General features: G+C 35.9%; 1 protein-coding gene across 1 annotated transcript; it reads right to left on the reverse strand.

Moving 5' to 3' along the window:
• Positions 1 to 1,340: 1,340 nt before the first annotated feature.
• LOC310732700 (uncharacterized protein) lies at positions 1,341 to 16,692 on the reverse strand. The gene is made up of 58 exons (XM_083553311.1): positions 16,576 to 16,692; positions 16,348 to 16,455; positions 16,110 to 16,198; positions 15,758 to 15,956; positions 15,556 to 15,669; positions 15,332 to 15,445; positions 15,062 to 15,150; positions 14,709 to 14,907; positions 14,514 to 14,627; positions 14,286 to 14,393; positions 14,048 to 14,136; positions 13,696 to 13,894; positions 13,494 to 13,607; positions 13,270 to 13,383; positions 13,000 to 13,088; positions 12,647 to 12,845; positions 12,452 to 12,565; positions 12,224 to 12,331; positions 11,986 to 12,074; positions 11,634 to 11,832; positions 11,432 to 11,545; positions 11,208 to 11,321; positions 10,938 to 11,026; positions 10,585 to 10,783; positions 10,390 to 10,503; positions 10,162 to 10,269; positions 9,924 to 10,012; positions 9,572 to 9,770; positions 9,370 to 9,483; positions 9,146 to 9,259; positions 8,876 to 8,964; positions 8,523 to 8,721; positions 8,328 to 8,441; positions 8,104 to 8,211; positions 7,900 to 7,988; positions 7,512 to 7,710; positions 7,311 to 7,424; positions 7,074 to 7,187; positions 6,804 to 6,892; positions 5,744 to 5,942; positions 5,546 to 5,659; positions 5,311 to 5,424; positions 5,117 to 5,205; positions 4,729 to 4,927; positions 4,531 to 4,644; positions 4,304 to 4,417; positions 4,096 to 4,184; positions 3,713 to 3,911; positions 3,515 to 3,628; positions 3,285 to 3,395; positions 3,059 to 3,147; positions 2,644 to 2,842; positions 2,452 to 2,565; positions 2,247 to 2,354; positions 2,075 to 2,163; positions 1,776 to 1,965; positions 1,574 to 1,687; positions 1,341 to 1,493 (listed from the first exon to the last, which is right to left on the reverse strand). Exons 2-58 carry the CDS (start codon positions 16,405 to 16,407, stop codon positions 1,476 to 1,478), a joined length of 7,146 nt encoding a protein of 2,381 aa, XP_083409437.1. The 5' UTR covers positions 16,408 to 16,455; positions 16,576 to 16,692; the 3' UTR covers positions 1,341 to 1,475.
• Positions 16,693 to 16,703: the final 11 nt, after the last annotated feature.

A 16,703-nucleotide genomic window follows, 5' to 3' on the forward strand; every position in this document is an offset into this window, starting at 1 on the left:
AGATGCAACCCAGGGAAAACTATAGGTATTGATTTTTGCCGATAGTTCAGCAATCAACTACTGGTGCCAATTAATCAGCAAAACCGATGAATCGGTCGAACTCTAATCTTATCAATCTCTGACCTGCCTCTTTCCAGAGCTGATGTCAACCATACCACAGGTTGTCCAGGAGGTACTATCAATAACACTCTTAGGATATAAATTGGGGACCATCCACAACAATCTTTAGGGTATCTCTACTGGGAAACATCCATAATCACTCTTTGAACTTTCCATATAGGACCCTCCAAACTGAGCTAAGGTTACAGTGGGGGACGCTCAACAACAATCTTTAGGGTATCTATGGACGAATCATCAGCATTTAGGATATCTAGGGGCCCAAGTACAATATTCTTAAGGGTATCCAACTAAGACCATCTACAGCCTTTTTTGGGAGTCTATGGAGGACCATGTGCAACCTTTTTTTGAGTGTCTATGTGGGAGCACATGAATTTGAGAAGTTTACATTTTCATTTAAGAATACATTGTATGTTTTTATATTAAATTCTAGCTTTTCATACTGCACAAATGCACTTTCCAAAATCTTTGAGAGAAATTTCAAGAGACTCAGCTTTTAGATTCTTATTGTTTATTGAGAATAAACAGAAATTCAACAGCAAATCAGTTAAACAATTAAAGATTTCAGAACAGATTTACCAGTGAACCTGAAGGAAGAAAAAGGTCTGACATATATGGAGGTTGTTTTCACCAAACTACCCCACAAGTTACCTAAAACAGGACTATAAATTAGCCAATTTTTGCCCTTTAGCACACATGAAAAGTAAAGCAAGACACCTTATGTTTCCTGAATTCCCATTTTTTAGTCTCTCTAATGGAGAATCATAATGCAAGCTTAAACAAACCAAAACTTTTCTAATGTAGATTGTTGCCCAAACAAGCTACCATTCACAAAAATCAGCCCAGACTTTAAAAAGTAGATTCTGGACGGCCTTATCACTTCATTCCGTAGTTTTGCATAGATAAAGATTTTTTTTTTCTGTTCCCATTGGCTGATATTGTTAAGTTTCCAAGCAGGCTTCACAGCAAACTTGAATTTTTAAGTTAATATTTGATCTTTAGATGGTATAGTATCAAACAAGTATTTCAATTTAATATGAAAATATGACCCCGCAACCCGAATTACGGATAAGCGGGAGAAAATGAATGAATGAAAAATGAAAATATGAATTGCGAAACTCTGGAATGTGATGAAAGTCTGAAAGACATTTTTCCATTTAAGAGAGCAAAGCTAACACAAGAAAGATGAGACTATGGATTTAAATGTTAGCTGCTCTGTCGGTTCGATTGTTTTTTTTTTTTTATTAATACCTACTTGAAAATAATACCAAAAAAATAAATGACTGCTGCAAAAACTTAGATGTATTTTTTTCAGCCTCTGGAACTTCTTCTCCATGTACGTGCTTACTCATGTTCATTTATTCACTCTTCCAGTTCTTGTGAAAAACAAAACCAAGAAAATATGTTAAATAATGAAACTAATCATTTTCAAAAAGCAGAAAAATATGTTACTTACTTCAATAAAGCCAATGAGCTGAAGCGCAACATCTCCATTAACACCAATCGCTGAAACGTTCTCTAGTGGAATGCGATGTTTATATGTGCAGTGGCGCATGTTGTTCGCATAAACCTGTAAGGGCATAGAAAATATTTTAAAAGGCATCGTACATATCTTAAATTTTTTTTATTATTATTGTAAAATTATTTTAAAAACAGACCTCATAGCCCTCTGATTTAAAGACAACAATAATCTGGAAGGCTTGTCCCTTGGCGAAGGGTTTATCAGGTGCATTTTCTTGGGTATCCCAGTTTCCGTTTCTTTGGTTGTTCAGGGCAGTAAAGTTACCAATGCGAGGGTTGTAGTAAAAAGCGATGTCCTTACTCTCGGTTGTAAAATTTATAACAAAGCTGTGAGGGGAAAAAAGTATATTTTTTCAGTTTTAAAATGTTTGAATATTGCGGAATATGTGGTATTTATTGTTCAAAAATGTACAGAGTAACTGAGAGCAACCAGTACCTATTGCCATTTTCAAGAACATTCCCTTGAAAAAGCACAGCCATGTCTTGCTTTACCTTGACCGGTATTTTTCCTTCAAAAGGAATCACCTGAAAATGTAAAAGACAAAGTGTTATCCACATATTTAAATGCAAAAGTGTTATCCCTAACCATTTGTTAATGTTTTATTTACCGGGTTGCTGATTGGTTGTGAAACCTGTAGTGTGACAGTTGTTGTGGTTGAACTCTGTGTGCTTTGGAATTTCATTATTTCTGTACACATGGAGGAACTACTCCAGTTCTGGTAGGGACAGAATAAGAATATTTATATTTTTTCTAAGAAGCAGCAGAACACAAAACATTATAGCAAAGGTGGCATCAAGATACTGTTTACGTACATAAACAAAGCCACATATGGAAAGCAAAATGTGTCCATCAATGGCAAGTGCTAAAACTTTCTCTAAAGGTAGACGGTGCATAAACACACAATGCCGTAAGCCGTTCACGTAGACCTGCAAAATGAGGAAAAATGTGGTTAAAGTTGTTCGTTAATTGAAACGTATGTCTGCATATTATCATAAACAATCCACCTCGTATCCCTCAGAGTTGATGACTATAATCATTTGGAAGGCTCCTCCCTTTGTGAAGGGATTATCGGGTGCATCTTCCTGCTTATCCCAGCCTCCATTTCTGAAGCTGTTCAGGGCGGTAGTATAACCCATGCGAGGGTTAAAGTGAAAAGCGATGTCATCACCTTCTCCTCGGCCCGTTTTGAAATTGATATAAAAACTGTAAAGAAAAACAAACACACTTTAATTATCTGTGTCCACTGTACTAAGCTGCTCTAAACTACAGTGTGTTAAGCAAACAAAACGCTTGTGTTCACTACTCTAAATTTTGCACTTGAAGCTTCCAAAGTTGTCATACATTTACTTGCTGATTTTCTCACTTTTTCAAATTTATGGTTTTTTTTTTTAAATTTTTTTATTCAGGTTTAAAGCATACCTCTCGCCATCTGGAGGAACAGACCCTTGGAAGAATACAGCCATGTCTTGTTTCAAACCTCCTGGTATTTCACCCGCATAGGGAAGTGCCTGAAGAGTACAAAAAAATAATAATTCATCATGATTCAACCATAATCATGTTATTATAAAGTAAGTCAGTCTACTCTAAAGAGATTTTCCTGACAATCTGCAGTTTTTATGGTTATCTTATGTATTGTTCAACCTACTGGGTTGCTGATTGCATGTGAAATCTCCAAAGCTCCAGATTCCATTATCTGTGAACTCTCTGTCATTACAACTTCCTGAAGTTGTGTAAAGAATGAAGAAGTATTCCAGCTCTGAAAAAGAAAAAGTAAACGTTCTTTAAATACAGCAAAAATAATTTGATAAAATCATTAGTGTGCCTTTATGCCATTAATAATATCAAAGAAAACATTTTTAATGAAATAATACATACATGTATAAATCCGCAAACGAGTAGGGAAACTTGTCCATTAATGCGAAGTGTTGAAACTTTCTCTAGAGGAATGCGGTGTTTGAACGTACAATATCTTAAACCGTTTACATAAACCTGCAAAAAGGGAACATGGTTGATTTTCTGAAGAATTTTCTGTCAATTACAACAATCTTCTGCAAATTATCATTATAATTTTACCTCATAACCCTCAGAGTTGATGACTATAATCATTTGGAAGGCTTCTCCCTTAGCGAAGGTTTTATCGGGTGCATCTTCTTGTGTCCCCCAGCTTCCACTTCTAAAGCTGTTCAGGGCGGTAGTACAACCCATGCGAGGGTTAAAGTGGAAAGCGATGTCATCACCTTCTCCTTTGCCCGTTTGGAAATTTATGCAAAAACTGTGAAGAAAAACAAACAAACTTCAAATATCCAAATGGTGTATTTATGTGATCTAAACCACAGTGTGTTAAGCAAAACCAAACACACATGTTTACTACTTTAACTTTTACTCTTGAATACTAAAAGGCTGTTGTACATTTACTTGCTGATTTTTTATTTCTTTTTATCAGGTTTAAAGCATACCTCCCGGCATCTGGTAGAACAGACCCTTGGAAGAATACAGCCATGTCTTGTTTCAAACCTCCTGGTATTTCACCCACATAGGGAAGTGCCTGAATAGAAAAAAACACAACAGTTTTGCATGTTATTATACAGTAAATCAGTCGACTCTGAAGAGATTTTCCTGACAATCTGCAGCTTTTATTTTCATCTTATGTACTGTTCAACTTACTGGGTTGCTGATTGGATGTGAAATCTCTAAAGGTCCAGATTCCACTTTTGTCTGTGAGCTCGTTGTCATTACGACTTCCTGAATTTTTGTAAAGAATGAAGAAGTACTCCAGCTCTGAAGAGAAAATTCGGGTTTCGAACATGTAGCATGTTCTTTAAATACAGCAATAAAAAGTATAAAAGTACTATGCTTTAATGCTATTAATAGTACAAAACTGCTAAACATACATGTATAAATCCGCAAACGAGTAGGGAAACTTGTCCATTAATGCGAAGTGTTGAAACTTTCTCTAGAGGAATGCGGTGTTTGAACGTACAATATCTTAAACCGTTTACATAGACCTGCAGAAAGGGAACATGGTTGATTTTCTGAAGAATTTTCTGTCAATTACAACAATCTTCTGCAAATTATCATTATAATTTTACCTCATAACCCTCAGAGTTGATGACTATAATCATTTGGAAGGCTTCTCCCTTAGCGAAGGTTTTATCGGGTGCATCTTCTTGTGTTCCCCAGCTTCCACTTCTAAAGCTGTTCAGGGCGGTAGTAGAACCCATGCGAGGGTTAAAGTGGAAAGCGATGTCATCACCTTCTCCTTTGCCCGTTTGGAAATTTATACAAAAACTGTGAAGAAAAACAAACAAACTTCAAATATCCAAATGGTGTATTTATGTGATCTAAAACACAGTGTGTTAAGCAAAACCAAACACACATGTTTACTACTCTAACTTTTACTCTTGAATACTTAATGATTGTTGTACTTTTACTTGCTGATTTTTTTTATTTATTTTTTTTATCAGGTTTAAAGCATACCTCCCGGCATCTGGTAGAACAGACCCTTGGAAGAATACAGCCATGTCTTGTTTTAAACCTCCTGGTATTTCTCCAACATAGGGAAGTGCCTAAAACGAAAAAAAAAACACAATTTCACATGTTATTATAGATTAAGTCAGACATCTTTAAAGAGTTCTTCCTTTTATGTTCATCTTAAGATTTGCTTATCTTACTGGGTTGCTGATTGGATGTGAAATCTGTAAAGGTCCAGATTCCACTCTTGTTGGTGAACTCTCTGTTATTACAATTTTCTGAAGTTTTGTAAAGAATGAAGAAGTACTCCAGCTCTGAAAATTCAAATATTTTTCAATGCTTTTTAGCGTCAACAGACAAGCAATTTAGTGAATAAATGAAAATAAAAACTTTTACAAATCTATGCTATTAATTGTACAAAACCATTAAACATACATGAATAAATCCGCATATGAGTGGGGACACATGACCATTAATGCGAAGTGTTGAAACTTTCTCTAGAGGAATACGGTGCTTGAACATGCAATGTCTTACACCGTTCACGTAGACCTGTGGAAAGAAAACATGGTTGATTATCTAAACTGTTTTCTGTCAATTACAAAAGCCTTCTTTAAATTATTATTAAAATCCTACCTCATAACCATCAGAGTTGATGACTATAATCATTTGGAAGGCTTCTCCTTTGGTGAAGGGTTTATCAGGTGCATTTTCCTCCTGATCCCACTTTCCAGCTCTGAAGCTGTTCAGGGAAGTATGATCACCAAAGCGAGGGTTGTACTGAAAAGCGATGTCATCACTGTCACCTGGACCCGTTTTGAAATTGATATCAAATCTGTGAAGAAAAACAACTTGATAATTACTCCCCTATACCTTGTAATCTTACAACCTGAAACTGACATAGAATTGCTAAGGATAAATTAACTCTAAAATCTAAATATAATTTAATTGTGAGCTGTTATCTAAGCTGTTCACTCAGTTACTGGGAAATCTCTCATTTAAAAATGATGCAATAATCAAAATTGTCATAATTAGATGAAGTCCACCTATCAGATTTTCAGGTAATCTCAACATGCATTAAATATGGCTGTTCCTGTATGTCAGGAACATATGCAAATTAAACAGTATTATCAAAGGCCATTGGGTTAAAAATGCACAGGACAATCTTCTTCAAAAGTAACAATAAAGATTTGTTTAAGAAAAAATAAATCACCTGAAAATTGTCCCAAAATATAAATCCATATATAAAAAATGGTGACTTTAGACAAAAGGAGGCTGTCTATTACAAATCTTGACATGTAACAAGGCAGGCTTTTTTTTATGAATAAAATAAAAGAGTAAAGCCATATACGTTTGCTAAAATACATGTTACAAAGCAATTAGTTCCCAAAAACATGAGTTTAATTACTGTATAGCCTTAGCACCAAGCATTATGTTTGACAGAAATCCAGTAAAGTGAGAACAACACTCCCACTTTAAAGCTTGGTCATGAAATGATCATATTATGGTGATGCTTTCTATCACCATGGACTGTGAAATGTTACAGAGGATCAAATCTGATAGACATTATATGTAAACCTAATTGTAAAAAAATTCCATTAAAATGTTTTATATGAAAATGTTTAATGGTAGAGAATACTCAAGCAAAAGACTATACATAATGATATCCATGTTTTTGTGGGGCTTGGCAGCATACCCTTTTGCATCTGTAGGAACGCTGCCTTGGAAGAATAAAGCCATGTCTTTATTTATCCCTCCTGGAATTTTACCCACATAGGGAAGTGCCTGGTGACAAAATAGGTGCAGTGATGATCAGATAATCATAAATGGAAGAACAAATATTGAGAGGTAGAAGGTAAAGGTAAAAGGCAATAATTCTATCAAGGAGCACATTTGGTTACATTTATGTTGTGGCCATTCATGCCTAATGAATATACTTTGGTATCGTAAATACTTTTGTTCTTACAGGGTTAACAACTGGCTGTGAAATCTCTAAAGGCAATGATTTGAAACTCGAGGCAGAGCTCCAGGTGCCTGTGGATTTCTTTAGTTCTGAAAATGATGAAGTAGTACTCCAGTTCTGATGGGGAAATTAAGACATCGAGCAGGTCATTGAAATGAAGATTGTAAACTAAGTTATAAATTAATAAAATGAAAATCTGATATTAGGTACAATATGAATAAAAATAACTTGTAAACATACATTAATTAAGCCACAGACTTGGAGGGAAACATTTCCACGAACGTTAAATGTAGAGACTTTATCTAGAGGAATGCGGTGCTTGAATGTGCAATGCTTTAAGCCATTCACATAGACCTGGAGAAAGAATATACATTTGATTATTAATCAGAAAATTCCACTAATTACAACACTCCTTTCTTGATTATTAGGAAAAAGTCATACCTCATAGCCATTAGCGGTGATGATGAAAAGAATGATGAAGTTGCCTCCAAACCTGAATGGTTCATCAGTTGCAGTTTCCACCGTCTCCCAGCTTCCATTTCTGAAGCTGTTCAGGGCGGTATGCTCACCAATAACAGGCTTGTAGTGAAAAGCGATGTCATGACCATCAGCTGGGCTGGTTTTGAAATTTATTTCAAAGCTGTAAAGAGAAATTTTCTATAACTATTATATTTCCATACATTAAGCATGATCATTGAGTCTTATTGACAGTTAATGAATTTGGCTAAATAATGAATAATGGCAATTTTAGAATGTCTACGTGCCATAACTATAGTAGCTATATTTGGTGTTTTCTACTTTTTCATGCAAAGTGCTTTTTAGAGCGTACCTCTTTGCATCTGCAGGAACAGTTCCTTGGAAAACAACAGCCAAATCTTGTTTTATTCCTCCTGGGATTTCACTTACATATGGAACTGCCTAAAAAGAGAAAAGTCATTGTGCACCATCAAATATTCACCATTTCAAGAAGAAGAAATTAAATTGTGTTTTTGATTATTGTCTGTCATGGCTCTCTGTCTGATGTTTTACTTACTGGGTTGCTGACTGGATCAGAAATCTCTAATGGGATACCCTTTCCGCTTCCGCTACCCATCAGTACAGATTTCTTCTCTTTAATGAACAAAGAAGGACACGTCCATTTCTGGAGATAAATGAAAAATATCAGGCATGATGTTTAAGTCAGTGGTGTACCCAACAAAGCAATACATATGATCAAACTACATTAGGAACATTAATGACAACAACTCTTTTCCTTACTTGAATAAACCCACAGAGGAGGGAGGAAATATCACCATTAAAGGTAATCGCTGAAACTTTCTCCAGAGGAATACGATGTTTGAATGTACAGTGTTTTACACCGTTTGTGTAGACCTGAAAAATAATTGGTAAAATCTATTAAGTTACATGATTCTCTGATTTTCAGAATCCTGCTGCACATTATAAAAAACATACCTCATAGCCGTCTGATTTAATGGCAACAAAAATCTGGAAGACTCCTCCCTTGGTGAAGGGTTTATCAGTAGCAGATTCCTCTGTTTCCCAGCTTCCACTTCTGCAGGAGTTCAGGACGGTACGATCACCAATGCGAGGGTTGTAGTGAAAAGCGGTGTCATCAGCATCAGATGTTCCAGTTTTAAAATTCATTACAAAGCTGTGAAGACAATCAAAAGCATTACAAATGTTCGTCTTTTAATAGATTAACTCTTATTTAATCAATAAAAAAAATCTGAAGCTGAAGTTTTGACAACTGTAGAATTTATATGTTGTTTTTCTACTATTGTATTCAGGAGGGTTTAGGAGCGTACCTCTTCGCCTCAGCAGGAAGAGTCCCTTGTAAGAATACAGCCATGTCTTGTTTAAACCCTCCTGGGATTTTTCCAACATAGGGAAGTTTCTGGAGACAGAACAATGTAAATTGCATAATTAGGGTACCATGTCAAGTTAGCACAAATATTATAAGGCCTAATGTAAAAACTCACGATTTGTACATTATTATAGAGCAAGTTAAGTGAGTTTTAAACATTCCCACTGATATTTTCTGGTTCTCTGTCCATGTCACATACTGGATTACTTACTGGGTTACTGATTGGATGTGAAATCTCTAAAGGCATGGATGTTGCACACGAGGTTGAGGTCTGTGTGGCTGTGATTTTCTTTAGTTCTGTAAAGGATGGAGTAGTGCTCCAGCCCTGTGGTAAAAATTAAAATATTCAGCATGTTACTAAGTTTCAGCTTGACAAGAAAATCTGTAAGGAAATAAACATTTACAATATTAACAAAGAGAAACTTGCAAACATACATCAATTAAACCACAGACTTGCAGGGAAACGTCTCCACGAACGTTAAATGTAGAAAGTTTATCTAGAGGAATGCGATGCTTGAATGTGCAATGCTTAAAGCCATTCACATAGACCTGGAGACAGAAGATACATTTGATTATTGATTCCATTATTCCTTTAATTACAAAAATATAAAAATTATTATAAAATATTAGAACACACCTCATAGCCCTCAGCGTTGATGACGAAAAGAATGATAAAGGCTCCTCCCTGTGTGAAGTTTTTAACAGGTGCAGTTTCCATCTTCTCCCAGTTTCCATTTCTGAAGCTGTTCAGGTTGGTATTTGCCCCGAAAACAGGCTTGTAGTGAAAAGCGATGTCATCACCATCGGCTGGCCCCGTTTTGAAATTTATTTCAAAGCTTTGAAGAAAAACAAAATTTTGCAAATTATTTGCCACCATTATGGTGAAGTTTTATGGATTAGAATTAAAGGTACAAAAAAGAAAAGAATGCCAAAAATTTTAAGTGTATTTTGCTTAATTTCTTATTTTTCAAAGTATTTTTAGAGCGTACCTCTTTGCATCGACAGGAACAGTTCCTTGGAAAACTACAGCTACATCTTGTCTTATTCCTCCTGCAATTTCACCCACATAGGGAACTGCCTGTGAAGAGAACAGTCCATGTGCACAATTAAATATACACCATGTCAAGTAGAAGAACAGATCCATGTGATGAGAAAATAACTTGTGTGAATTTAAGTTGTGTTTTTGACTAATGTCTGTCATGGCTTTCTGGCTGATATTTTACTTACTGGGTTGCTGACTGCATTAGAAATCTCTAATGGGATAAATGTTGAGCTTCCACTTCCCATCAGTACAGATCTCTTCTCTTTAATGAACAATGAAGGACACGTCCATTTCTGGTGATAAATGAAAAATATCGAGCATGATGTTTAAATCTGTGCTGTGCCCAGAAAACAAAGCAATTCAAATAATCAAACTACATTAGGAACATTAATGACAACAACTTTATTACTTACTTGAATAAACCCACAGAGGAGGGAGGAAATATCACCATTAAAGGTAATCGCAGAAACTTTCTCCAGAGGAATACGATGTTTGAATGTACAGTGTTTTACACCGTTTGTGTAGACCTGAAAAATAATTGGTCAAATGTATTGAATTACATGATTCTCTGATTTCCCGAATCCTGCTGCACATTATAAAAAACATACCTCATAGCCGTTTGATTTAATGGCAACAAAGATCTGGAAGACTCCTCCCTTGGTGAAGGGTTTATCAGTAGCAGATTCCTCTGTTTCCCAGCTTCCACTTCTGCAGGTGTTCAGGGCGGTACGATCACCAATGCGAGGGTTGTAGTGAAAAGCGGTGTCATCAGCATCAGATGTTCCAGTTTTAAAATTCATTACAAAGCTGTGAAGACAATCAAAAGCATTACAAATGTTCGTCTTTTAATAGATTAACTCTTATTTAATTAATAAAAAAAATCTGAAGCTGAAGTTTTGACAACTGTAGAATTTATATGTTGTTTTTCTACTATTGTATTCAGGAGGGTTTAGGAGCGTACCTCTTCGCCTCAGCAGGAAGAGTCCCTTGTAAGAATACAGCCATGTCTTGTTTAAACCCTCCTGGGATTTTACCAACATAGGGAAGTTTCTGGAGACAGAACAATGTAAATTGCATAATTAGGGTACCATGTCAAGTAAGCACAAATATTATAAGGCCTAATGTAAAAACTCACGATTTGTACATTATTATAGAGCAAGTTAAGTGAGTTTTAAACATTCCCACTGATATTTTCTGGTTCTCTGTCCATGTCACATACTGGATTACTTACTGGGTTACTGATTGGATGTGAAATCTCTAAAGGCATGGATGTTGCACACGAGGTTGAGGTCTGTGTGGCTGTGATTTTCTTTAGTTCTGTAAAGGATGGAGTAGTGCTCCAGCCCTGTGGTAAAAATTAAAATATTCAGCATGTTACTAAGTTTCAGCTTGACAAGAAAATCTGTAAGGAAATAAACATTTACAATATTAACAAAGAGAAACTTGCAAACATACATCAATTAAACCACAGACTTGCAGGGAAACGTCTCCACGAACGTTAAATGTAGAAAGTTTATCTAGAGGAATGCGATGCTTGAATGTGCAATGCTTAAAGCCATTCACATAGACCTGGAGACAGAAGATACATTTGATTATTGATTCCATTATTCCTTTAATTACGAAAGTATTAAAATTATAATAAAATATTAGAACACACCTCATAGCCCTCAGCGTTGATGACGAAAAGAATGATAAAGGCTCCTCCCTGCGTGAAGTTTTTAACAGGTGCAGTTTCCATCTTCTCCCAGTTTCCATTTCTGAAGCTGTTCAGGTTGGTATTTGCCCCGAAAACAGGCTTGTAGTGAAAAGCGATGTCATCACCATCGGCTGGCCCCGTTTTGAAATTTATTTCAAAGCTTTGAAGAAAAACAAAATTTTGCAAATTATTTGCCACCATTATGGTGAAGTTTTATGGATTAGAATTAAAGGTACAAAAAAGAAAAGAATGCCAAAAATTGTAAGTGTATTTTGCTTAATTTCTTATTTTTCAAAGTATTTTTAGAGCGTACCTCTTTGCATCGACAGGAACAGTTCCTTGGAAAACTACAGCTACATCTTGTCTCATTCCTCCTGCAATGTCACCCACATAGGGAACTGCCTGTGAAGAGAACAGTCCATGTGCACAATTAAATATACACCATGTCAAGTAGAAGAACAGATCCATGTGATGAGAAAATAACTTGTGTGAATTTAAGTTGTGTTTTTGACTAATGTCTGTCATGGCTTTCTGGCTGATATTTTACTTACTGGGTTGCTGACTGCATTAGAAATCTCTAATGGGATAAATGTTGAGCTTCCACTTCCCATCAGTACAGATCTCTTCTCTTTAATGAACAATGAAGGACACGTCCATTTCTGGTGATAAATGAAAAATATCGAGCATGATGTTTAAATCTGTGCTGTGCCCAGAAAACAAAGCAATTCAAATAATCAAACTACATTAGGAACATAAATGACAACTACTTTATTACTTACTTGAATAAACCCACAGAGGAGGGAGGAAATATCACCATTAAAGGTAATCGCTGAAACTTTCTCCAGAGGAATACGATGTTTGAATGTACAGTGTTTTACACCGTTTGTGTAGACCTGAAAAATAATTGGTAAAATCTATTAAGTTACATGATTCTCTGATTTTCAGAATCCTGCTGCACATTATAAAAAACATACCTCATAGCCGTCTGATTTAATGGCAACAAAAATCTGGAAGACTCCTCCCTTGGTGAAGGGTTTATCAGTAGCATATTCCTCTGTTTCCCAGCTTCCACTTCTGCAGGAGTTCAGGACGGTACGATCACCAATGCGAGGGTTGTAGTGAAAAGCGGTGTCATCAGCATCAGATGTTCCAGTTTTAAAATTCATTACAAAGCTGTGAAGACAATCAAAAGCATTACAAATGTTCGTCTTTTAATAGATTAACTCTTATTTAATCAATAAAAAAAATCTGAAGCTGAAGTTTTGACAACTGTAGAATTTATATGTTGTTTTTCTACTATTGTATTCAGGAGGGTTTAGGAGCGTACCTCTTCGCCTCAGCAGGAAGAGTCCCTTGTAAGAATACAGCCATGTCTTGTTTAAACCCTCCTGGGATTTTTCCAACATAGGGAAGTTTCTGGAGACAGAACAATGTAAATTGCATAATTAGGGTACCATGTCAAGTAAGCACAAATATTATAAGGCCTAATGTAAAAACTCACGATTTGTACATTATTATAGAGCAAGTTAAGTGAGTTTTAAACATTCCCACTGATATTTTCTGGTTCTCTGTCCATGTCACATACTGGATTACTTACTGGGTTACTGATTGGATGTGAAATCTCTAAAGGCATGGATGTTGCACACGAGGTTGAGGTCTGTGTGGCTGTGATTTTCTTTAGTTCTGTAAAGGATGGAGTAGTGCTCCAGCCCTGTGGTAAAAATTAAAATATTCAGCATGTTACTAAGTTTCAGCTTGACAAGAAAATCTGTAAGGAAATAAACATTTACAATATTAACAAAGAGAAACTTGCAAACATACATCAATTAAACCACAGACTTGCAGGGAAACGTCTCCACGAACGTTAAATGTAGAAAGTTTATCTAGAGGAATGCGATGCTTGAATGTGCAATGCTTAAAGCCATTCACATAGACCTGGAGACAGAAGATACATTTGATTATTGATTCCATTATTCCTTTAATTACAAAAATATAAAAATTATTATAAAATATTAGAACACACCTCATAGCCCTCAGCGTTGATGACGAAAAGAATGATAAAGGCTCCTCCCTGCGTGAAGTTTTTAACAGGTGCAGTTTCCATCTTCTCCCAGTTTCCATTTCTGAAGCTGTTCAGGTTGGTATTTGCCCCGAAAACAGGCTTGTAGTGAAAAGCGATGTCATCACCATCGGCTGGCCCCGTTTTGAAATTTATTTCAAAGCTTTGAAGAAAAACAAAATTTTGCAAATTATTTGCCACCATTATGGTGAAGTTTTATGGATTAGAATTAAAGGTACAAAAAAGAAAAGAATGCCAAAAATTTTAAGTGTATTTTGCTTAATTTCTTATTTTTCAAAGTATTTTTAGAGCGTACCTCTTTGCATCGACAGGAACAGTTCCTTGGAAAACTACAGCTACATCTTGTCTTATTCCTCCTGCAATTTCACCCACATAGGGAACTGCCTGTGAAGAGAACAGTCCATGTGCACAATTAAATATACACCATGTCAAGTAGAAGAACAGATCCATGTGATGAGAAAATAACTTGTGTGAATTTAAGTTGTGTTTTTGACTAATGTCTGTCATGGCTTTCTGGCTGATATTTTACTTACTGGGTTGCTGACTGCATTAGAAATCTCTAATGGGATAAATGTTGAGCTTCCACTTCCCATCAGTACAGATCTCTTCTCTTTAATGAACAATGAAGGACACGTCCATTTCTGGTGATAAATGAAAAATATCGAGCATGATGTTTAAATCTGTGCTGTGCCCAGAAAACAAAGCAATTCAAATAATCAAACTACATTAGGAACATTAATGACAACAACTTTATTACTTACTTGAATAAACCCACAGAGGAGGGAGGAAATATCACCATTAAAGGTAATCGCAGAAACTTTCTCCAGAGGAATACGATGTTTGAATGTACAGTGTTTTACACCGTTTGTGTAGACCTGAAAAATAATTGGTCAAATGTATTGAATTACATGATTCTCTGATTTCCCGAATCCTGCTGCACATTATAAAAAACATACCTCATAGCCGTTTGATTTAATGGCAACAAAGATCTGGAAGACTCCTCCCTTGGTGAAGGGTTTATCAGTAGCAGATTCCTCTGTTTCCCAGCTTCCACTTCTGCAGGAGTTCAGGACGGTACGATCACCAATGCAAGGTTTGTAGTGAAAAGCGGTGTCATCAGCATCAGATGTTCCAGTTTTAAAATTCATTACAAAGCTGTGAAGACAATCAAAAGCATTACAAATGTTCGTCTTTTAATAGATTAACTCTTATTTAATCAATAAAAAAAATCTGAAGCTGAAGTTTTGACAACTGTAGAATTTATATGTTGTTTTTCTACTATTGTATTCAGGAGGGTTTAGGAGCGTACCTCTTCGCCTCAGCAGGAAGAGTCCCTTGTAAGAATACAGCCATGTCTTGTTTAAACCCTCCTGGGATTTTACCAACATAGGGAAGTTTCTGGAGACAGAACAATGTAAATTGCATAATTAGGGTACCATGTCAAGTAAGCACAAATATTATAAGGCCTAATGTAAAAACTCACGATTTGTACATTATTATAGAGCAAGTTAAGTGAGTTTTAAACATTCCCACTGATATTTTCTGGTTCTCTGTCCATGTCACATACTGGATTACTTACTGGGTTACTGATTGGATGTGAAATCTCTAAAGGCATGGATGTTGCACACGAGGTTGAGGTCTGTGTGGCTGTGATTTTCTTTAGTTCTGTAAAGGATGGAGTAGTGCTCCAGCCCTGTGGTAAAAATTTAAATATTCAGCATGTTACTAAGTTTCAGCTTGACAAGAAAATCTGTAAGGAAATAAACATTTACAATATTAACAAAGAGAAACTTGCAAACATACATCAATTAAACCACAGACTTGCAGGGAAACGTCTCCACGAACGTTAAATGTAGAAAGTTTATCTAGAGGAATGCGATGCTTGAATGTGCAATGCTTAAAGCCATTCACATAGACCTGGAGACAGAAGATACATTTGATTATTGATTCCATTATTCCTTTAATTACAAAAGTATTAAAATTATTATAAAATATTAGAACACACCTCATAGCCCTCAGCGTTGATGACGAAAAGAATGATAAAGGCTCCTCCCTGCGTGAAGTTTTTAACAGGTGCAGTTTCCATCTTCTCCCAGTTTCCATTTCTGAAGCTGTTCAGGTTGGTATTTGCCCCGAAAACAGGCTTGTAGTGAAAAGCGATGTCATCACCATCGGCTGGCCCCGTTTTGAAATTTATTTCAAAGCTTTGAAGAAAAACAAAATTTTGCAAATTATTTGCCACCATTATGGTGAAGTTTTATGGATTAGAATTAAAGGTACAAAAAAGAAAAGAATGCCAAAAATTTTAAGTGTATTTTGCTTAATTTCTTATTTTTCAAAGTATTTTTAGAGCGTACCTCTTTGCATCGACAGGAACAGTTCCTTGGAAAACTACAGCTACATCTTGTCTCATTCCTCCTGCAATGTCACCCACATAGGGAACTGCCTGTGAAGAGAACAGTCCATGTGCACAATTAAATATACACCATGTCAAGTAGAAGAACAGATCCATGTGATGAGAAAATAACTTGTGTGAATTTAAGTTGTGTTTTTGACTAATGTCTGTCATGGCTTTCTGGCTGATATTTTACTTACTGGGTTGCTGACTGCATTAGAAATCTCTAATGGGATAAATGTTGAGCTTCCACTTCCCATCAGTACAGATCTCTTCTCTTTAATGAACAATGAAGGACACGTCCATTTCTGGTGATAAATGAAAAATATCGAGCATGATGTTTAAATCTGTGCTGTGCCCAGAAAACAAAGCAATTCAAATAATCAAACTACATTAGGAACATTAATGACAACAACTTTATTACTTACTTGAATAAACCCACAGAGGAGGGAGGAAATATCACCATTAAAGGTAATCGCAGAAACTTTCTCCAGAGGAATACGATGTTTGAATGTACAGTGTTTTACACCGTTTGTGTAGACCTGAAAAATAATTG

This window comes from Silurus aristotelis (assembly GCF_946808225.1).
Source record: "Silurus aristotelis genome assembly, chromosome: 10".
NCBI lineage: Eukaryota > Metazoa > Chordata > Actinopteri > Siluriformes > Siluridae > Silurus > Silurus aristotelis.

Bases quoted from the DNA above. Each gene is read 5' to 3' on its own strand.
- LOC310732700 (XM_083553311.1), bottom strand. From the start codon at position 16,407: ATGGGAAGTGGAAGCTCAACATTTATCCCATTAGAGATTTCTAATGCA. The intron at 5,206-5,310 runs GTAAGATAAGCA...TTTTCGTTTTAG, and splicing joins CACATCCAATCAGCAACCCA to GCACTTCCCTATGTTGGAGA. The intron at 3,912-4,095 runs GTATGCTTTAAA...TTTTCTTCACAG, and splicing joins GTTCTACCAGATGCCGGGAG to TTTTTGCATAAATTTCCAAA.